General features: G+C 41.4%; 1 protein-coding gene across 5 annotated transcripts in view; it reads left to right on the top strand.

Moving 5' to 3' along the window:
* Bbs9 (Bardet-Biedl syndrome 9) overlaps positions 1–19,895 on the top strand; it is a 436,605-nt gene extending 416,710 nt beyond the window's left edge. For all 5 annotated transcript variants that reach the window (XM_028872560.2, XM_028872557.2, XM_028872558.2 and 2 more), the window contains 2 exons: positions 19,077–19,184; positions 19,345–19,895. In XM_028872560.2, the coding sequence (XP_028728393.1) occupies positions 19,077–19,184; positions 19,345–19,376 (140 nt within the window). In that variant the 3' untranslated portion in view covers positions 19,377–19,895. The remainder of the gene's footprint in view (positions 1–19,076; positions 19,185–19,344) is intronic.
* The last annotated feature ends 4,561 nt before the right edge of the window (positions 19,896–24,456 follow it).

Here is a 24,456-nt window from a genome sequence, read left to right as displayed (position 1 = left end):
TACAAAGAGGACTAGACGTAATGTCCGATATATCCATGCGGGGCACAAAAGAGCTAGCTTTAATGACATCTCCAATAGAAAACTAATTCTATACCCCCCGCTAGTCTTCCTAACCTACATAAAGCCTACTCAGACGCCAGGGTAGAAAATGGCCTCTCGCAATCTAAAATAGAGTGACAACCTCGCTGGCGGCTGAGTGTGGCGAAAGTACAGCCTACACAGAAAATATATTAACAAGATTAATAAGGACATAGCTGAAATAAACATTCTGATCAATCATCGATAATATTCTGTTGCAACCTTGCTCCATTGGTGACCCAGACTTAATTTTAGAATTTAAGTCATTATTCGCCATGTAATTTTAATCATCAAGTAGAAAAAAATGCTTCCATATCACTCTTTCACAGTCGTCCCTTTAACAATAGGAACCCAGTAAATTTATTTGAATAAGGTTTTATACTGTCAACAGAAACAGCACAAACTTCATCTTGAAGCCTTCCTCTCCTCCACTCTCTGGCAACTCAAAGAACAAAAGTTAAGGAAAACAAATTTCACCTACTTTGCTACACCTTCCCTTTCGGAGATTACTATAACATGCGGGCCAACCAGTAGTCACATGAATCTTCTTACGTTATGCTATCCTTAATTACTGAAATCAGACTGGATACTGCACTGACTGCCACAGAGATCAAGCAATAGAGGTAACTGAATGCAAACATGCCTAGGTTTACGGCATGTCTGCTCATCAGCTGTCATGCGAAATAAGAACCTTTTTGCGTTAGATCAATTGGACAGGTAGGTAACAGTCTTTCTGCAAGTCCGAATAACCACTCAAGACTTAATAATTAAAAATACTTGGCTAATGGCAGCTTACCAGCTGCTAATTAAAATTAACTCATACTTTTTTTGCATGTTGTGCTGTACCTTCATTCTATGCATCTTGCTCTCAGTGGCTGGCTCTGCTGCACGTTCTCAAACCCCCATTCATCTTCCCCTCAGTTGGATGACACTAACTACCTTGCTTCCCAAAAATTTGGCCCAAAACACTTATAACAACCAATAGAAACACACTCACAGCATACAAATGACATCTGACAGAGTAAGTTATATATGGGGATTTACTTTACAGTGACGCCAACCATTGCGGATTCTGATACGGATGTAGGAAGTTGAAAGAACAATCGAGAATACACTTAGAACTCAATTTAGGGAAGCCATGAAATCATTGTAATATAACTAGCCAATATAATAAACAAACACATCGAACAAGGTATGTATTTGATACGTGCAATGAAGGATGGGAGCTCTGGAATCACCCCCGAATCCTCTATGGCACAGCCTCTTATGGTTAATTCGTAACACAGCTGGTACACACAATTAACTACATGCATATTTCGGTATGGTAATTAAACACCTCATTAATTAGTGCCTCAAAAACAGTGAGTGTAAAAAAAGAGATTAGTGAAAAGAATCTAGGACTCGAGCGCTGCTGGTCTCACATACAGGCTTAAACTACTGCATATATGATCTTGAATAATAAAAAAGGAGTGGGTCTGAGCGCAGTACTTCTATGCTACGAATAGCTTTTCTCACTACGGCCTCTGAAAGCTATGGATAGCATGGTCGACACATAAAATCATGTGAGTATGCATTTATGGGTCTACTAATATATTGAAATATCACCTTAGATGTTCATAACAAGTGCTCTTAAGAAAAAACACCTTTAATGAAAGTTACCTTTTATCCAAGTCTTAATCGACAAGACAACATCCGTACGTATTCAGAGCCAGTCACTCAATAGAAAACAACCTATAACAAAAATGAATAGCTCATTAACCTCACCACCTCCCCCCTCCTCTCAAGTTATTATTTGAAGGTCTTGCTGGTTACCAGCGCGAACTCAAATTTCACCGTCAGATTCTGGGGTTGGAAAAGCGCATACCCAGTAAGACAGTTAATGCGAAAAAAATGGTTTGAATCATTACTGGAAAAATGCTCATTTGAAGAAATCACAACGACAATTGAAAAAACGGGAGTGTTGTTGGTGGAGCCAGCATGGCAGGGGCAGTGGCTGTCGCTGACAACAACAGGCTACTGTATGCTACTGCTGTAGTGACTGGGTTGTTCAAGTGGAAGGATAAAAATGACTGTGAGCTCTGAGGGGGCTGCATTGGATTGAGAAGTACACTTGGAGCCGTTGGCCCGCCCAGTCGGCGGGACTAGAGTCCATGCGTAACTATACTTCCACAGACCACATCAGATTATACATGAATTATTGAGAGTAATTAAAAATCACTATTTAACATATTAGAGAAATAAATTTAACCCAACATTATCTTGCTACAATAATATTCTAATTTCTAAAATAGTCTTTAAAAAATAATGAGCTACGAAACAATTATTAAATTTTATGCATACCATCTCTGCATGATCGTGAAAATCTCTCTTCATTACTACATTAAAAATATAAATGTATGTATATAATCATCTATTCTTATGAAACTTTTTAAATGCAATGTGATAATCAATGTTTCTCCCCAACATTGACTATATACGAACTAAGTCCATAAAAAAAATTTTTGGTTAGAAATAAGTAGAAAGAACTGATAAAGTGAAATAGCCATTATTCATTTTACCTGTTTTTGAAAAAAGACATAATATTTTGTGTCTACTAATAACGAGGTGTAACGTGTTGTGGTTGTTGGTTGTGTGTGGGGATGTACAGTGAGTTCCCTGGCAATAGAATTCATAATAGATACTGATACAATTAATACATGACTTGAAATAAAAATATGAAAAGATGAGAGTCACATCACTCCAAAATGGGATATCTCTATCCTATAACCAGCATCAATAACTGTAGAATTGGCTATAGCAATTCTCACTCATTTACTTGAGTCTCTTAACCTGCTAATAATCCAATTGATCTCTTCTGTGGTTAAGTAGATAAAAAACTTCAAGTGATATTGTCCTTTTTGGTTCCATAGACAGTTAATCGTAGGTGTGGCAGATTCTTTCTGAATATAAATGTAAGAGTATTATCTTAAATCTTATTATATCCACTCCTCAAACTCCATTAATATAATCACTAAAGTATTCATACGTAGCTTATGTACAGACTCAGAACATGCTAGTACTATCTCACGATACTCTGTACATGGCTATAGTGACAATTTTCACACTGACCTATCAGACTTTCAACATTTCAGAATTCTCCTCTCAATACCTAGTCTCTCCACTTATTCACTCACTCAACATTCTTACTGGCTTACTACTAGAGCTCAATTGACAGCAATTATACTTAGCATAATAAGAAGGAACACATATAAGCACAACGATACACAGAAGACCATCGCCTCATACAAGAAGCTACAGAGCGATGGAAACTGCTGTGTCACACCATACATGGACGTCTTCTGGTACTGTCAAGTCTTAAAAAACGAGAGAAAACGCAGTGAAGGCATGTGGTTCGCAGATTCACAGTATTGCAAGAGGTGCAGGTTACTAGCCAACCAGACAAGTGGTCTTGGCAAGACGACACTGTCCCTCGCTGGGCAGGTAAAATATAGCCGGCGTAGTCTAAATCTACAGAAGCATGAGCATGATGCACAATAGAATTTTAAAGTGAGCACATGGCTAGCATGATTACGGTATAACAAGCTGCAGTAGGCCAAGAGATCAATTATAGGTCGTCACAGTGTAAGGTCAATGCTAGAGCGGTTGAATTCAGGAGTAACCCCAGATAGATTATTGAGCTGGCAGTCGCTCCTTTAGTCAGACTACGTATGGAGGATATAGTGCTAGGAGGAGAGGAAGACAGTTAGGAGATGGTCAGTTATACACTGAGACAATTACACTGCTATATATGTAATGTATAGATCACGAACACGACCATGAACAAGCACGAGATTAATGAGAACCGCAACAGAAAGTCTTATGAGTAATGAACAGATCGAAAAATACACAATGAAGAAAAGAGAACTCACAGAGAGAACATGAGAATGGAAATTGTCGTTGAGTTGTGTATGGGCTTGTCACACGAGTATCGAACTGTCGACATCATAAGTCTATTGCTACCAAGCTCTTATTTCCTACTTGACACTGTCATTTTTCCCAAGTCAGACAACTAAGTGAGATGTTCCCTTGAATAGCTAGCTAGCTCAGCAATGCACTTTTCCTGGTATTTTCACTTTCTTACATTTGCTATCCTCTCGCCTCCTGCTCTCCATCTCATCACACATAAGAACCTCAGGCTTTGATTAGGAAAAGCTGGTGATATATAACAAGATGGTAGTGGTGATGTATTTCCTGTAAGTCTTGTTCATCATTCTGAACCAGGCAGTCTGGAGTTAATTACTCCATAATTAACTCATTTAATCTTTACAGGTTTCTTATGAATTGGCTATAGTTAACATCTGCCTCTTACAAACAGGAAAGCTGAGGCAGAGAAAGAGTAAGCAACTAGTTCCTTTTAAAATATAGTAATGGCAGAACTGGAATTAAAATCTTGACAGGCTAACTCTAGGGTGCTCACTTCTGAAGAAGCTGGAGAATTTTGAGAGCTAACTGTGTGAGAGAGGCTATGTTTTACATGGTGTAAGAATTTATGAGTGAATAAGTTATATTTTAGGAAAATAAGATGGAATACAGAGCCAAGCAACCATCTTTGGATTTGCTGGCCTGCATACTATTGAACTGTGTTTGGCTCACAAACCCGAAAAAAATTCTTTTTGAAGTCAACAAGGATGTGTTTATTCTTTGAGGACTCTCCAGTTGACTTCCACAATGGCTGAATTAACTGGTATCCCAGCAGCATTGAGTAAGACTCCCTCTCCTCCACATCTTCTTCATCATTAGTTGACAGTTGATTAGTTGATGACGACCCTTCTGACTGGAGTGAGGTGGCATCTCAAAATACTATTCATTACACTTCCCTGAGGGCGAGGGATATCGAACACTTTAAAAAATAGTTTATCAGCCATTTGTGTTTCTTAAAAAAAAACCAAACTGATTTTTCTCCCATTCCATGGGCTGAGTGCCCTTCTGTTAGTTTCCTTTGCTATGCAGAAACTTTATATTCACTGTAGTCCCATCTGTTGGGACCTGGAGCTGGTTCCTGTATTATTGGTGTTTTATTCAGAAACTTCTGTCCTACGCCAGTGTCTTAAGAAAGAGTTCCTAGGTTCTCCTCTATCTGTTTCAGCATTTCAGGTTTTAATTTAAGGTCTTTGATCTATTTTTGAATTGATTTTTGTACAAAATTAAAGTTATGAACCCAATTTCATTCTTTGGCACCCAGATACCCAGTTTTTCCAGCACCATTTGTTGAATGGCACTCTTTTCCAATGTGTATTTATACCTCCTTTGTCAAAAATTAGGAGGGCCTAACTTTGTTGTTGAATATTCATGTTCTATTATAGTCTGTTGTTCTACCTGTCTGTGCTTATGCTCATACCAGAATGTCTTTGTCACTATGGCTGTGTAGTGTAAGTTGAGGTTGGGTTCTGTAATACCTCTAGCAGCATTCTTACTCCTTAGGAGTGCTTTAGGTATTTATGGTCTTTTGTGGTTCCATATGAATTATTGGGATTCCTCAAAAAAAAAAAAAAAAAAGAATAGAGCCACCATATGACCCAGTTACTTCAGACCTGAACATATATACCCAGAGAGCTCCATACCCTGCGACAGAGATGTTTGTCCCTCCGTGTTTGTTGTTCCTTCACTTACCATAGCGAGGAAATGGAACCGGTCTAGTTGTCCATCAACAGAAGACTGTATAATGACAGTCTGGTAATACGTAGTATGAAATAGTTTTCAACTCTAGCAAAAATGAAATCACAAAGTTCACAAGGAAATGAGTAGAGTTAGAGACTATAACAATGTGATAGTAAGGTCACCCACCTCAGGAAAGAACTTCATGGATCCTAACCCAATATAGATATGTAAACAAATGTGCAGATGGGTAGTGTATCATGTGGAAAGGAGAACAATAAAGGGTCACTATTAGGTGATGAGAAAGGGCTAAATGCAGAAAATAGACACATGAGTCATATAAAGAGTTTATAAAGATAATTGTTCTCCTAGTTTTAACTCTGTTGTGGATTTTTCAGGGTTTTTTTGTGGTAGATATAAGTGTATAAAAGTGTGTTTGATAGTGAAAGTGTAAAATCTAATGTGAAGCTGACTGTGGTAGCACACACCTTTGATACCAGCACTTGGGAGGCAGAGGCAAGCAGATCTTCATTAATTTGAGGCCATCTTGGTCTACATTATGAGTTCCAGGCCAACCAGGGCTACAGAGTGAAACCCTGCCACAGAAAACAATAATCAAAAACAAAACAAAACAAACAAAAAAAGAAAGAAAAAGTAAATCCACTGTGGAGCCCTACAGGTCAGAATGGATGTTCTGACTTCATACAAGTTTATTGAGGTGTGTACATGTTGAATGTGGCTACTTTCACTGTGGGTATTGTAGATGAAATTCTAAACCGTCTTAGTAAATAAGAAACACAGAGCCAAATACCTGTTAAAGCCTAAGAGATCAGAGCACTAAAGAAGCCCAAGACTATCTTTAGCTTACCAGTCACTGCTGTCTCTTCCACTGAGAGAGAGACCTTCTCCTGTGTGACCTATCTTTTTATTGCCTTTCTCATTGTTCTACCTTCTCCCAACCACATGATTTCCTCATCACTGCCTGTCTATACAGACCTCCAGGTCTCTATGGTTCGAACTGGGATTAAAGGTTAGGGTCACCACTTGGCTGTGTCCTTGAACACACAGAGACTCTGCCTGCCATGTGATTGGATTAAGGGCATGTGCTACCACCGCCAGACTTCTGCTAAATGGCTTGCTTTTAGCTCTGATCCCCAGGCAACTTTATTTATTAACATACAAATAAAATCACATTTCAGCACAAATAAAATACCACCATATGGTATTTTTATTTATTTATTTGCAGGTTCTTTTAAATAAAGTTTTAATTATTAAAAAAGAAATTATTAAGCAACCACTCTGCATGAGAGAGAAAAATTCAACTACTTTGCTCTGTGTATTTATTTTCCTATGTAAAGTTTTTTTGTTTGTCACATAGGCTATGGAAACAAAAATGAAAAGGATAATATATGTGGACATACTACTTTTTACCATTTTTGAAAAGATTCTTCAAGTTTCCAAATCTTTTAGAGATGAGGTATAAACTAAACGATTCTTTGTTAAGCATTATTTCTCAGGGTACTGGTAAGTGGTTGCCACCAAATCCTTCATTAATAATCCCTTCCTTTTCCAGAAGGACTTGCCAACACCCATAAAGTATTCACTGGGAGAATTAAAGTCATATAAAAATAATTGGTGTTTGCTTCCTTCGAGGCATACATTTAAACACATTACCCTACTTCGCTGTTCCTTGGCTGCCTCCTATGTTTAGTAACACTAGGTCAGCAGACTTCCTCTTTCAAGGTTCATCTGCTGGCCAGTGCAGTTTCCCATGAGAAAGCAAACTTACCACTCTTTTCACTCTTTCATCTTAATACTTCTTCCATTTAGTTCATAGTCTCTGATGGGCTGTGTTTCCCAGTAATAAGAACACTGCTGGTAAACAGAGAGTGACCAATGCAATTATACACCAGTGATGACCGCCATCGCCGCCGCCGCCCGCCGCCACCACCACACCACCACCACCATCACCACCAGCTCTACCATTGCCCTTTTAAAATTCCTGCTGTGATCTCAGAAAGAATGGTTGTTTGACAGTAGAATATTAGTAATTTCCTCTTAAAAGGACTATGATTTGTTTTTAATACTTTGTTGATATTTTTTCCATTGGCCACCAGGTCTGGCAGTAAGCATTCCACCACTGGTCTACATGTCCCATCAACTTTTGCCTATGTGGATCTTAGAAAGTCACATATAATCCTCTCTGGCCTCATGACCTCATGGCCTCATAGCCTGCTGTTTAATGCACAGCTGGCTAGAACGGAAATGACTGACATCAGCTGGGGCTGATGCTGAAAATCATGGCCAGCACTCATTGGTGGCCTTATGCCTTGCAGAGCACTACGATAAATCCATTATAAGCCTTAATTTAACCCTCATCTCTCAGAAAGGAAATGCTGTATTTTCCACATGAAAAAGTAGTTTGCATCTGTTATCCCAGCACTTGGGAAGCTGAGGCTAGAGGATCAAGCATTCAATACATATTAAAACCCTGAATCAAAGTATGCATAAATACATACATATATATGTGTATCCGTGTGTGTATGTGTGTACATATGTGCATGCATACATCCAACATCCATATATTCATGCATCTATATGTACATACATATATATAGGAAAACAAAGCACAGGTTCACAACATAGCCACACTAGCCATCATGCCTCCTTTTAGAATGTCTCTTGCTATGGTTGATGGTCTAGCTTTCCATCCTGTGTATATTATCTTGTTCCACAAAGCATGCCATTGTTTAATGGGCATTCAGATCACTGGGTAGTGCAGTTGCCTTGGAAGGAGTCCTGAGTGTTTATTCGGTGTCCTCACTGTGTGTGGAAGACAGTGATGTAATGTTCCTTCTCCAGAGAGCTCTCTTGTCTCTCTCCTTCACCTGCCTGTAAGGCAGGGGCCCAGCTCAACTCTTAATTCTTAAGTCTCACCTCCTAGACTCTGCCATTATTAAGCAAACAATAGAATCTGATCAAGGTTCTGGCTTTTAGTTGGGTTGTGGAAAGAAGCTTAAGATGAAGAATGGTTGCTAGGATCCCCTTCTGCAAGAGGAAGCCATGAAGAACACCAGCTCTCATTCTGTGCGGTGTCCAGACATGCCAGGGTTATGCTTCCATTCTCCTGGTTTTCAGAGATTATTATTGCAGAGCTATTGGCTTCCTTTCTCTCACAGCTACAGCTATAATGTCTCACTTGTGCTTGTGCACTGTGAGAGAGCACGGGCCTCTGAAGAGTAAGGCAGGAAAGTATTTTAAATGGTAATGTCTTAGAGTTATGCCTCTTTCCAATTGTACATTGAATTTCCTTAAGATTTCAAAATGAAATGGAAATCACAACTGCTTTCATTTTGAACAAAAAAAATGACTCAACTTATCAGTATAGAAAGATGTAGTTAAAAGGCAGTAGATCTTGCATGTTATGGCAGAGTGCTCCAGACATTGACCAGCTGGCAGAGGAAGTAGATATTAGCTTTCTCCTCTCCCCCACCTTTTCACAATGACCGGGCATTGCTTTTGTAATCGCATCTGGATGTTCTAACAGCCTCGCTAACATGTGTAAAAACATTGTGATTGGAGGTGGTAACAAAATAGTGAGTAGCTTTTTTAAAGTTTCCATGTTTATATTCTTACTGGGTGTGTGTCTCTGTAAGTGCTGCAGGTTAAGAACTTAATGTGTTAGAAAAACAGATGTAATGCACACAAATTTGAGAGCTCTTGTTTCCTCAGGCCAGCACAACTCCAAGTCCCAGAGTGATGAGTTTATGGTCCCTTCTCACTGTGTCAGGGATGTGCCCACCCTGCCTTCTCCTCCTGAATGTCATGTATCCGAAACAATCTATAGAGGCTGTCACCCGTCCTCCCACATACAGCGGGGCACACAACGTGCCAATACAGTCTAGAGATAATTTTGCCAACAATTAATTGGGGGAATTCACTTTATGAAGCCCTGTTTACGGACTGACATCTGGAGAAATTCTTAGCCTGGATCCCTTCCAATCTGTAGGATTTATGGACTGTGCTTGCTTTTTTTGTAAATAAGCCTTCTTTTTTTTTTTTCTTCTTGGTACACTCTGTTTACACAATCATCAATGGATGGAAATAGCTGTGTTCCTGCAATTTCTTAATGTTTTCCATCAAGTAGGCCTATATTCTAACCAGTGGTCCAGCTACAACACTCGGGCACCTAATGTTATTAAAGTTGTGGAAATATCTTAATGCCAGGAGCACCCTGCTCTCTTAAATCCCGACTCTGACTGGAGCCCTTATAGCCTGAGGGGCTGAGTGTTCAGCCTTTATGGGGGTTTTAAAACTTGTTGAGACACATGCTAGACCTCTTAAAATGTAGTAGGCTCCCTTTTATTCACACACTTGGTATCTGCTGGGAGGTGAGAAATGGAAATATTTTTAAGCATGGAGTACATGCATAGTCTTGAATGTGTTTTAAGTTCTCACTGTGTGGGGGGATCAAAGTTGGTTATTAGGCAACAGAGTGGAGCTGCACACATTCCACGGGGCTTTATGTGGGGCACACTCACCAGTGACCTTCACCTGCCTCTCTACAGCTAAGCATGATTCTCCATTGCTGATGGCTGGGCTGTTTCCAGTGTGATCAGTGTGGTCCCTACAATTACAGAAAGAGAGCAAAGTCGGAGAATGAATTCTCGGGCAACAGAGAAGTGAAATATGTCATGGAATTGGAAATCCAAGACTGTACAGAAAGACAATTTATTTCCATCTTGTTGAGTTTTAAAGCTGTACAATGGTGCCAAGTTAATGTTTCCACATTATACACAGTAGTGGGTGGAAGGAAAACGGAGATGAGAGATTGGCATATATCCTCCAGGAACAGTTTGGTCTTAACATGGTGGTACATGGCTGAAATCCTAGCACCTAGGAGACTGAGGCAGGAGGATTGAGAGTTTGGGGCTAGCCTGGGCAACATAGTGAGAGCCTATCTCAAAAATAAAAAGCAGAAAGAGTAGGAGCCACGTTATATTATATGTTAGTAACCTGACTAACTATGTATGGTGGAAACACATGAGGGAGAATAAGTACTTCCTGTGGGCATAGTTTCTAAGACAAGCGTTGACAAGGTCTGTGCCTCTGGTCCTTGTTAACCGATCTTGTATGTGAGTTTTTCTGGAAAGCAGCTTCAGTGAACACCTTTGGAAACCCAAATTCACACGGTGATGGCTCTCCAAATTGGCCTGTGGGAACAGAACACAAACGTACACACACATCCACGCAATGCTTGTGTACATGGGCAAAAAAATCACCCCAATAATCATAGCGTTACCAACTGTGGTAATCGCTTAAGGAAATGTCAAGACCCAGTGAGGACAGACTGGGCCCACTGGTGTGGAGACTGGAGGAAGAGCATGTGCTGAGACCAAGGGCTTGGTCACTTTCTCTCCAGAGACTTTTGCACCCCTCATTAAGTCCTTGTCTGTGTTTATCCACAATCCTTTCTACTAGCTATCTATTCAGGTTTAAATTTCTAGCCACTCACATATTTTGTATGCTTTGATATCTTGTCATCTGTACCTTCAGAAAGGCACCTCAATTATCTTACATGGAAGTACATACAGAGAAAAATAAAATACATGGCTAATTTTCCTTCTTTCTTCTTTCTGCTTACCTCTCTCCCTTACTCACTATTCTTTCTTCCATTCTCCTATTTTGCCAAAATATTTATAAATACTCAACCAAAATTTCTATACAAGCATACAGCAGGATACATTCATACATATTTCCCCCTTTGGCTAGAAAAACTATATTTGATACAACTAGAACATGGCAAAGTAGAGAATTATCAGGAAAACCTTTCTATATACAGCAGGCACCAGGTTCCAAGCTCTATAGTGATTACGAAAGCACGTGTAGTGCTGAGCCCTACCTCTGAGTAGTAAACACAGCTGGAACAGAAGTGCAAACTCAGTTACAATCTTTTTTTTCTTGTCAAGTTCATGATTGTAAAATTTCTTCTCAGCGTACTCTTTTTTCTTTGATTAAGTTAAAGTTAGTGTTCCCCCTTTCACTTCCAGGAAGTACTTTGCAGCTTCTGCTCGTCATATCCAAATGACAGTGTCAGTCTTCCTGAGGCCTGGGCTCATTAGTAAGACTAGTCAGTGTTACATTGCACTACCGCCGTAGTTGATCTCACAATGGAGAGGATCCCTAGTGGCTGACAGGTCAGTGGGTGCTGCGTGAATACACTGGACGAAGGGATGATGCATATACTGGGTTGGAAGAGGTGCGTCAGATCAGCGTATTGCAAGATTTTGTTGTGTTCCCCTCACTGCACACAACTGAAATGCTTTTGCTTGTTTCTTTGTGAAGTTTTCCACTTAATATTTTTAGACTGTAGCTGATCTTGTACACCTGAAACAATTCAGTGTGTAAGCATGGATGGAGTCATTACTGTCCATGGGTGCATATGTATAAACATGCAGAAAGAGAGGAGAGCAAGGTGGAGAAAGGGAGGAAAGGGGGAGGGGAGAGGGAGGGAGGAATAAGTGAGGGAAAGAGAGTCAATTTTCTAAGTGACTATACTTACAGAGAGTTCCTGGGTGTGGTTTTTAGAAAGACACCCATTCCTCACACTTCACATGAATTATAAATCTTTGAAGTAAGGTTTGAATGTCATCCTCAAAAAACAAACCCAAACTTGCTTCGTCAAGTGAATCTTGATGAAAAGAAAAGTGTTCCTGGAATGTATTTTCGAGGTTTCTGCCTTTTAACTCTTAGTGGCAATTCAGGCTGTGAAAACCGGACTTTGCCTGGCAGGTAGAGAGCGGGGCCTGTGGGATTCTCTGTGATTATCTACTTGCTGGATACTTCTTAAATACACGAGAAGAAAAAACGATTCTCGCCTCATATTCTGGTCCAGAAGTCTTTAAATATACCCTGGAGCAGGTTGCCATCCTTCCATTTTTTTTTTCTGTGTTGTTAGTTAGGACAGACAAATACAGGTGACTCAGTCCTAGAAAAGAGGCGTCACTGTCAAAGCTCTAATGATATCGATCACCCTCTCTCAGCTTCTTTCTTAGTGTCCCTTAAGTAAAGTCGCTTGAACTTAAAACCAAAGTTCTTTGACTCCACAAAAGTATCCTGAGGAAATTAATAAAAAGGTGGAATGTGCCATATGCTGAAGAGAGTGTTCTCGGTCTCCTGTAATCTCTACCTGTCCCGGCGCTGGGCGTCCACCGCAGTGATGAGAACCTTCCTGCTGCCCCTCAGCACTGTGTGTTGCCTCCTCCCTTCTGTGGCCTCTCCCTTCACTGACTACTTGGTTTCACTTTTCAGAGCAGATGAAACACCCAGAGGCCATATTAATATAGTGTGTTTATGAACAAACTCCCCCTTAGTATTTCCACTGCCTCATCATAAGAAAAACCCCAGCCAAACCCCAGCAGAAAAGCCATTGGGATTCACTGCAGGTGGAATCCAGTGTTAGAAGTGGGTGGATGAAGGAGAAAGACGGACAGTAGCCTGGGCGCTAGTGCCGCGGGGAAGCAGTTGCCTGGGTTGCCACACATCTGTACAGCTGACCAGTAGATCTCAAAACCATCAAGGCCACCAAAACAAGGAAAGACTGTCACAACTAAGGGGAGCCGAGAAGACAGAACCACCAAAGCTGTTGGTATTTTGGAAAGCATCGGTAGCAGAAAATGGACAGTATGTAGACGTGAAGGGCATCTTTGAGAAGCACGGACTTTGTCAAGGCAACATGCCAGTATTAGCTCCTCAATGTAGAACCACACCACACCAGTGAGAGATGTGGGGAGAGTGATAAAGGTACATGGGAGTCCTGTACAACCTACTGAATCTTTCTGTACAGCTGAAACTGTTTCAGAAAAGCAGTCTAGTAAGAGAGCAGAAGTTGGTGGCTGTGTAAACAAGAACATTTTTTGCTGACGAGCAATGATTCTTTGGAACTGCTGTGGTAACTAGAAGATATGCTGGCGGTGATGCTGTAAGATAAGGCATCTGGCAGTGTTACAGATGCCTCTAGCAAGCCTGGGAATTAAGGCATGCTGATCGAGCACCTTCCCATTAGCCTCGTTAGGTCAGGAATGGCAGTGTATTGCCTGTGGGCCAGACCTGGGCCACCACCTGCTTTAGTAAATAAAGCTTTGTTGGAACCCAGCCAGCACATGGTCACGCGTACACATGGAACTTGGCTGCTTCGTCACAACAGTGGCAGCAGAGACCAGCTGGTCTGTAGAGGCCAAACAGTATTTGCATCTGGCCAAGCCCCTGGTTTAGGTTGAGGGCAAAGTAAAAGTGAGGCAGGCTAGTTGGGCCACCAGGAGTCACTGGGGTGGAATCAGGTGTTAGGAGACGCATCAGGAGGAAGAGGGAGAGGCAGATGCGGCAGGTGGGGCTTGAGTCGGAGAGCTGCCAGCTGCCTGGAGTGCTGATGTTTGCAGAGACCATCCTATTTTCTCTGGAGCTGGGTCTTAGCTGCAGGCTCTGTCAGTCTGTGTGAAATCCACCTCTCCAGCCCCCTTCCTAGATACTTTATCTTGGTTTCTGATCCTATTATTTTGTTATTCTGGCTGTCCTGAAAATAAGTCACCAGAAATCAATACAGTATCTCTGCGGTACTGTATTACACTGACAGGCTCCATATCTGCAGATACCACATGTGTTCCTTAAAATTGGCCTTGGTGATTGTATTGCCTGTTGTCAGTAAGGTCCTCTGTTTATAAATACCGAAGAACACACACACACACACACACACACACACACACACACACACACACACACACAATTGGCCATGATGAAGTCTTTGTGTCATGGAAGTGAGCAGACAGAGGACTTGGCTTCTGCCTGCCCCGTCCTTTCCCACGCCAGCTCTCCCAGTCACTGTAAAGCTGCTCAGCTTGCATTCTGACTTTGGTTTCCAGTATTCTAGATGATCTCTGTACTTGTTTCTTCCTTTCTTCTATCTTAACCTTTAAATGCTGTCAACTGCGGAACAGCACCTTGCAGAGAAAGCCCGAGCTCGTTTTGTTGCTGTCCAGCCTCACCTCCTCACCCCTTCTTCCCTCCAGCTCCCATCCCCCATCCCCCCCCCACGTAATTTTCTGTTGATAATAGGTGTTCTCGGTAAGAAAGAAGTCTTTTACAATTTGCTTTTGAATGTAGAAACAGGTTTGAGAATTACTTGGAATCCAGGAAAAGTCCTAATGTTCTTTTCAAATGCTGAGGTAATTCCTGGTCATTGAGGGATTTTTTTGCTGAAATTTTCTACTTTCTTTTCTAAATACAAGCAGGTTTCCATGTGCGTGTATTCAAATATTATTAGTTTACAGAAAGGGTGAGTGATCAGATACAGAATTTGATGGACAATTTGATGTGAATGATGTGGTAAAGTTCTATATAGATTTGTTTTTCTAACATCATCAATGTAATCTCTAACTTATAAACCTTTTTTCCTGAGTTATTTTATTATGCTCATAATGCATGTGCCATTTTTAAAATTTTTATATATAGGTTTCCAGACTGGCCCAGAAATTCTTTAAAGCAAATAGCTTAATTGTAATGGAACTCTGTAATGTAGTGGCTACTGAAAACATTATTCTCTTCTGAAAATGTATCCAGAGTTCTCACTTCACATGCCAGAGTTCCTCAATGAGAATCCATCTTGTTAAAGATCCCAGGAGAAGGTAGAAGTGGGTCTCCTATGGTGACAGAAGGAACAGCGGAAGCAAAACTTGGATGTCTGCATTGGTGGGGGAGACTTTCTGAACACTGTGGCAACTTGGAAGTAGGATGTATGTGGAAAAGGGCGTAGATGAAATGGGAGAAGCCTATGTTATTGCCAAAAGGAACTAGTTACTGGCTGTTGGAGTCTTAGATAACAAAGGTTCTGGTGTGTTCGGGAGTTCTGTAATTACTAACCCCAATTCTAAACATCCCATTAATTAAGGCAAACCATGTCTTGTAGATGGCAGTGCTTACAGTGTGGCCAGACTGTATCTTCTGTTGCCTGAAACTGAGAAAAAATTGTTGAGAATATGTGTAGCCATTGACAAGGGACTTGGCAAATATTGACTCTCATACCTAAAAATAAGAGCTGGCATCTTTGTCCTTTCATTTTCTGGTAATTCCCTTTACACATTTCACATTATGTATTTTTAAAGTATTTAAGCCAGAAGTGGTAGCTTAATCCTAGAACTCAAGAGGCAGAGGCAGAAGAGGTAGATCTCTGAGTTCAAGGCTAGTCTGGTCTACAAAGCAAGTTCCAGGACAGCAAGGACTACATGGAGAAACTCTGTCTTGAAAAACAAAACAACATCCAAACATTTTTAAAACTATTGGTTTCTATAGGCAATATAGTGAGGGACGGAGCCCTTTGGGGGAGGTGTTTGATGATGGAGTGAGTTAGCATATTGCAGATGTGCATCAGCAGAGTGCCCAGTGCCCAGCGGGTGCCCAGGACTGTTGCGCTCCTGTCCTCCCACAGGTCCTTGCCTGGTATCAGGTCAGGAATCCCCAGTTTCTGCTGAATCTACCAGTTTGTTGGCTCCTGTCACACAGGCTGTTTGTATTTGGAGGACTCCATCCAGCTGTGGGTTTTCTTCTCTTTCTCCTTTTATGGAATGGGCTCTAAGCCAAGGGTACTTCATCTGGCGTCCATGGGACCCGGACTTCGCATCCATGGATGAGCTTCAGAGAGTCTGTTAGTTTGGAAGTTTTATGTTTTATTTCTCTCTTTTTATTGCTTACTTTTAATATCTTAATAAATATATATATGTATATGTATACATCATCTTCTAGCAAAATTCTTACCAAATATAACCATCTGACTTTAGCAGATTTAAGGATGAATTTGGTATAGGCTGGCCTTGGGATTCTGAGTTTTGAAGCAGCTCTCAGGTGTTCCTTCTGGTGCTGAGAAGATGGCCTCACTTATCCCAATGATACCAGGAGGGTCCCTGACTTTCTGCATTTACCTTCCTTGGCCCATTAGTTTCACTGAGCCTGCCCTTTTCCTATAGCAAGTTATCTGGTCCTTAGAACCAGCCATCCTAAACTGGAATCCTTATCACAATGGACATTCCCATGCCCCAGCAGCTGAATCTCCATCTTGACCTCCTGCATGTCCATCTCGATTAACCATGAATGAGCAGTTGCATATGAGAGTGATTACCATTCCTTCTAGCAGCCAGCCATGGAGCCCCTTATTCTTACAGATGAGTGGCCAGTCTGACTTCCAAGTTCCATCTTGAAGACTTGATGTTTATAACTACATCTAGTATCAGTTAATTTTATAATAAAATAGGACCCAAGGCAAGGAGATTAGACTCAACACTTGGTTGAGCAATCTGGTTACATGGAGGTACAAATGACCTGTATTGTTAGAGCAAGTGACTGGTCAGCCTCTGAGGTGTGTCTAGTCAGGAAATGGGAATTTCTGAGGGGTGGAGAGAAGATACACATAGTCACTGCCCATTACAGCATTGCGGAGAGTAGAGCACTGGATACAGAAGAAATTGTGTTGGTTGCTGTTTATCTGTAACCATTGACTTTCCCTTTTGTGCCCGTGTTACAAAAAGCTAGGACAGTCCGTAATCCCTAAGCCCTCCTCATATGTAGTCTCGCCTCGCAGTGAGTCAGCCAGGAGCCAGGGTGGACAGTAATTCATGCATGGAAACTTGCTGCAGACAGTAGATACTGCACGGTTTCTCGCCTGCTGGAGCAGGTAGCTCTGCCACACTCAAGTTTTCCTGTATGTGAAGGGAGCTTCATGAGTGTATCATTCCCGGTTCCTTTCTCTTCCTACCTTGTCGTACTGGGCATGGGAAGTCAATGATTTGTGGGTCTCCGGTGGAAACAGCACCTCTCCCTTTCTCTGTGGGGACAGTGTTCCTTCAACAGAGTTAGTGTACCCCTTCGGTCTGCTCCTCCCTGTCATTGGCCTGGGTAGTGCTTCCAAGCCCTGCTCACCATTGCCAGGTGCCTTGCCTTTCTCCACCTCAGTTAGAAGGGGTGGACAAGGGAAGAAAGAGGCTATTCCATGGGCTTCCTCAAACGTTCAAGCCCCACAGACCTGTGTGACCTTGGTGATTTACCCTATCTCATGAGACCTTCAGTTTCCTATCTTTAAAGTGAGAATAATATCTACTCATGGTATGAGGTACAGAGATTAACTGAGATAATGTATAGGGAGCTTTTAGCACCTAGAAAGTGCACAATAATAATAGTTCTTGTCATGATTTTGCTTTGGAAAGAGACTAAAACTAAGCCTGGTTCTCCTTACAGGTGGGGCCTTGCTATTTGCAGACAGAGCTGGGCCAGTTCAACCCCACCCACTGATGGATAAATTCAGTGCTCCCAGGGAACCTCTCATTTTATGAACTTGGAAACCTTTCTCTCCAGTTTCCCTCACCAATTTATTTCTCAGTGAAGATGCAGGGGTGTGGGTGGCAAGGTGCATTTTCCTTCAGAGCTGGATTTTGCCTCTGCCCCCTCTTCTAAAGTGATGTTCACACTGTCTTTTCTCAAAATGTCATGAGCATCATAAAACTTTTCACACATAAGACCAAACTTAAGTGCCGAGGCTTTGGACTCAGTGTGTGAGAGCACTCAGAAGAAAGAAATCACACTTCATTAAGAAGAAGAAAGGCTCTGGAAAAAACCTGTACAGTATACAGCGTGCTAACTCACTTCCAGGAAGCAATAGCAAAATAGACGGCATTGCTGACCACGTCAGGAAGCTCACACATGGATTTGGGTGACTGCAGCGAAGTGGTCCATCTTCAGGCTTCGCAAATCAGCTCCTCCTTGATCCCCCTTTGTACTGACGTGTCCCACATGGCAGCTCCATGGCTTTTCTGTTGCGTTATGAAGTGGGGGTGTCTGTCCTATAAGGTGCCGGGTTCAGGGAGAGAATCAAGTCTAGAGAAGGCCCTCCATAGTCATAGAACATTGGTAGCCTTCCTCTGCACAGGAGGGGGTGCTCTTTCTCTTCTGTGTGTATTCTGTGTGTGTCACAATTTCTGATGGTCTGTATGGGGGAGAGTTTCTGCAGAGGGGCTGCTATGCTGTGGGTAGTGATTTGATGTAGGTTTTGCCCTTTCTGACCAAACAAGGACATTTGAAGGATGATGCTGTTGTCACTTCTGCCAAGTTCCAATCACACGACCATGGCTTCAGTGTCAATAATGCATTCCCAGGACTTTGAATAAAACAAGACATTTACACGAACGTTTTTGCTTCTCTCTTGACAATCTCCATCATGTCACTTATTGCTGTCAAGTGTAGCGTACTTCTGAGCTGTGGTCACTGTGTGGAGAGACGGATTTCCTCAGCGATTGCTTACAATATTGCTTGTGTCTTCCATTCAGGTGGCTGTGCTCCAATCCCAGAGTCAGACATAGAGGAGAGATCACTAGAAGAATCCGCAGACCTGTTTACCAACCACAAGCACCTCATTGCAGAGACCCCCGTGCCTGGTGAGAGAAAACAGTGGCACTCTGGTCCACTTCTGACATGTTGGAGAGCCTTTTGCAAAACTACTTGTTTTCTGACATCTATGTCTTGGTGTGGGTGACTGGGCAGTTTTCCCATTTCTGTGGATATTCAAACCTACTCCTCTCTGTTTCTTCTTCCCAGAAGTCACAGCCCTCCAAGGAGTTTTGGAATAGTCGAAGTAAAGCTGACCGGTTGGAAAGAAGACACCCTTTCTGAGGCTGACCCTGTGTGGACTTTGTGCTCCTACCCTGGTGCTGTGCTGAGCTCACCCCTGGGGGTGACTTCGTGGAGATAGGCTCCGGGCTTTTGATTGTGCTTGGGAGGGCTTGGAATATCACAGAAGGGTCATCTGAAAGAAGAATCTTTTCTTCCCAGGAAAACTGTTGCTGCCTTTAGTCATGAGTGCTTATAGACAGAGGGAATAGCAAGATGGCAAAGTTTGGGGACAGGCTTTATAATGCAGGGATCCAGATGTAAAATAATTTGATAGCCCATTTTTTTCACAGAATTCTTATGTAGTAAATGTATCAAGTTTAATAAAGCATATAATTGTCAAACAATAACTTGGACATAATTTATAATAAGAGTTACACATGTGATTTCTCTGTATTTTTTTAAAAGAAACTGAAAAGTTTGCTACTCCACAGTAAGACTTGGGTGATCTTGTTTAATAAGTAAAAGAAGCGGTCGGAGCTGTGGTCGTCTTTGCTTTGTTGAGCTAACGTGGAAGAGAGTGGTTTCTAGTGGGAGTGAATATACTTGAGGAAGCAAGTACGCTAACAGTCACCCTCGTGAGTGGTGCCTTTTACAAATCCAGGTAATAAAGGGGGTCACAATTTATTATTATTATTTTATTATTTAATAATAATTTTATTATTATTAAAACAGAATGTTTTATGTATAAGGAATTGCAGAGGTTTTACTTACTTTGGGTTTTGCCTAAGTAAGGATTCAGATGTAACACTGATTAGTTAAACATGTTCCTGTTAGTTTTCAGATGAGTCTCAGTTAAATTTCAGGGGAAAGGGGCTTATGGTTTGTTTTTTTTCTTAATATGTGAAGCATCAAAAACTCAAAGGATGCCTCATTTGTTATTTACAGTGTCCTTTTGTAGGAGGCACGACAGAAAATGTAACAGCCTTAATTGTCTAGCACACAACAGGAGGCAGCTTCTGGCATAGAGACCAGAACAAAGATGTCATGGTCTAGTGCATGTCCCAACACTCTGACCAACTGGAACAGCTTTCAGGAAAGCTCACCAAAGAGGTGTCCTACTTTTTGTGAGCCTGTGTGTGTGTGTGTGTGTGTGTGTGTGTGTGTGTGTGTCTATGTCAGTGTGTGTGTGTCTATGTCTGTGTGAGTGTGTGTGTGTGTTTGTGTGTGTGTGTTCTCTTTCCTTCCCTCCTGCCTTTTCTGATAGTATCTCACCACATAAACCGAGCCCACCTTAAACTCACGATCCCTTTCCCTCTCTCTGCCTCCTGAGCACTGGGGTTACCACCCCAAGCCTTGTAAATGTGTCTCGGTATCATGCCATTTTGGTGATTGGTCCCCATTGCTGTCTCTGTACCATGTGTGTGAGTGACCATGTCACTAGTCATTATTGCAACTCACAGGGTACACACCTGAGTAGGACTGGTGATGCTGATTTTGTTTCCCATTTCTGTTTCTTTGGTTTCTGCCTGACATACACTGTTCGTTCTGTCTCCTGCTGTGGGATCGATTTGTCCTGGAGCTCATTGTCAGGTTGCTTAGATAAGATCTCTGTTTGTTTGTTTGTTTTTTAAATAGAGACACTTAGCTATAAACTTCTTTCTTGGGACTTTTTTTTTTAATCCTATAGATCTGGACAGGTTATATTTTCATTATCACTTAAATCTAGGGTTTTTGTTTTGTTTTTATTTCCTTCTTGATTTCTGCAGTGACCCATTCATCACTCAATAGTGTGTTGTTTAATCTCCATGAGTTTGTACAGTTTCTTTTTCCTGAAGATTTCTAGCTTCATTCCATTATGGTTGGATGGAATACAGGTAGCTGTTTAAATTTTCCTGTTTTTGTTGAGACTTGCTTTGTTTTCCTGATATGTGATCTGTCTTAGAGAAGGTAACTTAGGATCTTGAGAACATTGTGTGTTCTTTGGTGTGTTCATTGTGTTGGGTAGAATGTTCTATAGATGTCTGTTAGATTCATTGTATTTAATTCCAGTGTTTATTCAGGGTTTTTTTTTCTTTGTATAGGTGATCTATCTAAGGGTGAGAATTGTGTATTGAGGTCACCCACTATTACTCTGTTGGGGCTAATCTGTGATTTTAAATCTCGTAGTGTTTGTTTTACAAACTTGAATGAGCCAATATTTGGCACATACATATTTAGAATTATAATGTCCTCTTAATGGAGTGATCCCTTGATCAGTATTAAATAACCCTTTTATCTCTTCTGATAAGAATGGATTTGAAGCCGGGTGGTGGTGCACGCCTTTAATCCCAGCACTTGGGAGGCAGGAGCAGGCAGATCTCTGTGAGTTCGAGGCCAGTCTGAGCTACAGAGTGAGTTCCAGGAAAGGCCAAACTACAGAAAAAAAAAAAAAAAAAAAAAAAAAAGGCGTGGGCACGCTAACAGCTCGAGAAACCCTGTCTCGAAAAACCAAAAAACAAACATCAAACAAAAATGGATTTGAAGTAAATTTTGTAAGGTATCAGAATACCAGTGTCTGCTGCTCTCCTAGTTCCATGTGCTTGGAGTACATTTCTCTGTCCTTCCACCCCAGGGTAGTGTTTGGCCTTGGGCAGTAAGGTGTGTTTCTTGGGGGCAGCAACAGGACAGGAAGGATTCTGTTTTCTAATCCAGTCTGTTCTTCTGTATTTTGGGGTAGAGAGATTAAGACCAATGATATTTGAAGTTATTATTGAAAGATGAGTATTACTGTCTATAATCCTTTTGATTTGTAGTATTTGGGAATTTCTTAGTCTTCTTTTGTTTAATGAATGTCATGATATCTGAGTTTTTCTACTGTAGTCCTTTTAGTGTGTTTATCTTTCTCTTCAGACGGAAATATCCCTTTCTGGTATCCACTGTAGGGCTGGCTTGAGAGTCATGAATTCTCTTAGCCTGCTTTTGTCGTGGGAAGTTTTTCTTTCATCTTCAATTCTGACAGATAGTTTTGCCAGGAATATTAGACAGGGGTAGTATTTGTGTTCTTTAAGAGTTTCAAAGATATGTCTAAACTCCTCTTTTTTTCATGACGTGGATTGAAAAGTCAGCAGTTATTAAAATGAGTCTGACCTTGTATGTGACTTGGCTTTTCTCTTTTGCAACTTTCTATGTATTTTCTTTGTTCTCTGCATTTAATGGTTTGCATATAATTTGATGTGAGGAGTTTTTATTTTGTTCCTGCCTGTTTTGGTGTTCTGTGTGCCTCTTGTATCTGGGCTTCCTTACACTTGGGAAATTGTCTTCTTTAATTTTATTAAAGTTGTTTTCTGTGTCTTCTGCATGAAACATTTCTCCTATTGGTATGCCTAGGATACAAAGCTTTTGTCTTTTCATAGAGTCCCAGAGTTCTTGCATGTTCCATTTATACAATTAACAAAACTATCATTGACCTTGACTAAATATTCTAATTTCTATATTTTGTTTTCATACCCTGATATTTTCTCTTCCACATTATCCATTCTTTTGATAAGATTTTTCCATTGAAATTTTTATTTAACTTATGTTTTTTGTTTCCCTCATCATTTTGGTTTGGGTTTTCCTTGGTATTTCTATTTCTTTATTAAAGTCTATTTCATATCATGGATTGACTTCTTTCTTTTATTCAGGTATCTGTGGTCTCTTGGAAAAATATTGGTGCCTTCTTGAGTTCATTTTACCATATTTGTAATAGTTATTTTAAATTCTCTATCTAGAATTTGATCCCATCATTTTGATCAGGATCATTCATTATGGATCATTTGGTAATTTTTGGAGGAAATAATTTGTCTTGGTTTTCATGTTACTTATCATTTTGTACTGGGATCTGCCCATTTGGGTAGCTAGGTCATTGGTGATTTGCTGTTGCCTTTGCTCTTTTAATTCTGATTGCGTCTCTTCCTTCAGTGGTTGTATTTTCAGTGTTCAGGAGAAACTAGGGTGTATTACCGGTGTGGCGGCGTTTTTGTCCGTTAGTGGAGCTCCAAGCACGGGGCTCTGTCTCCAGTCTGCCCCGTGGGCTGAGCACTGACTGCCGTGCCAGCCGCTCTCTGGCGGTCAGCCATTTTGATAATGGAGTACTAGGTGACTACAAGACAGCACTTGTTAAACACCAGTAAGTTTAGGGAGTAAAGGGGTCCCACTGGCAGTGCGCATGTTAATATGTGAGTGTGGGTGTAGTGGAAGGGAAGAGGGAAGCGGTCACAGTGATACTGGCGATAAGTATCAGCTATTAGATGGGAAGCAGGACGGTGGGACATGCCTAGGAGTGGGAATAATCGAGGCGGAGTGGAAAAGGTAGGATGCATAAATGGGAGTTTTGTTAACAGTGGACTTACAAAGAGGAGGTGAAGACATGTGCCCACAGATAGTTTGTTTTACAAACTTGAATGAGCCAATATTTGGCAATACCTATTTAGAATTATAATGTCCTCTTAATGGAGTGATTAAGCCCACCACTAGGCTTTGGGAGATGTAACGGTGACAAGACTTGGTACAGGAAAAGAGGAATGGAGAGAGATGGAGCGGGCGAGGGCCGGGAGAGAGGGGGTGGTGGTGGCCCGCTACAGTGCCTCACTCCAGTCCGTTATACCTACGGCATAGCTCGAAGGGGGGAGCAGAGCTGTGTGGAGGCACAAAACAATGGAATCGCTGGCAAATAAGGAACGATGTGGTGACATAGGGCAGCTGGGTGTGAATGTGAGAGACAATGATCACCATCTGAATGCTGCTCTCCTCGCCCTGGCTGGCCTGCTCTGTTGTCTCCTTAGTTCTGGGCTAGACGGTACTCCATGTTGGTTTTTTTATCAGTCCTGTCCTTCACTGTGGACTCCCAGGTGCCCTGTGTCTGTTTTCTTGACTCTGTTGTCCTGTATGCTGTGGATGGCTGAGGCAAACTCTGCCCAGCCTTCCTCCCTGCATCCCCACAGGGTCGTAAGCAGCTGGTGGCTGAGCTGGATCCAAAACACTGTTTAGACTTGTCTTTAGCTCACGCAGCTTTGCCTTTCCCACTTTGGGGTGCTGATGGGGGTCCCAGCATCAAATGCTGGGAAACACTTCTATAAG

The sequence above is a fragment of the Peromyscus leucopus genome, chromosome 7 (assembly GCF_004664715.2).
Source record: "Peromyscus leucopus breed LL Stock chromosome 7, UCI_PerLeu_2.1, whole genome shotgun sequence".
NCBI lineage: Eukaryota > Metazoa > Chordata > Mammalia > Rodentia > Cricetidae > Peromyscus > Peromyscus leucopus.
This window is presented reverse-complemented; position numbering and strand designations above follow the sequence as displayed.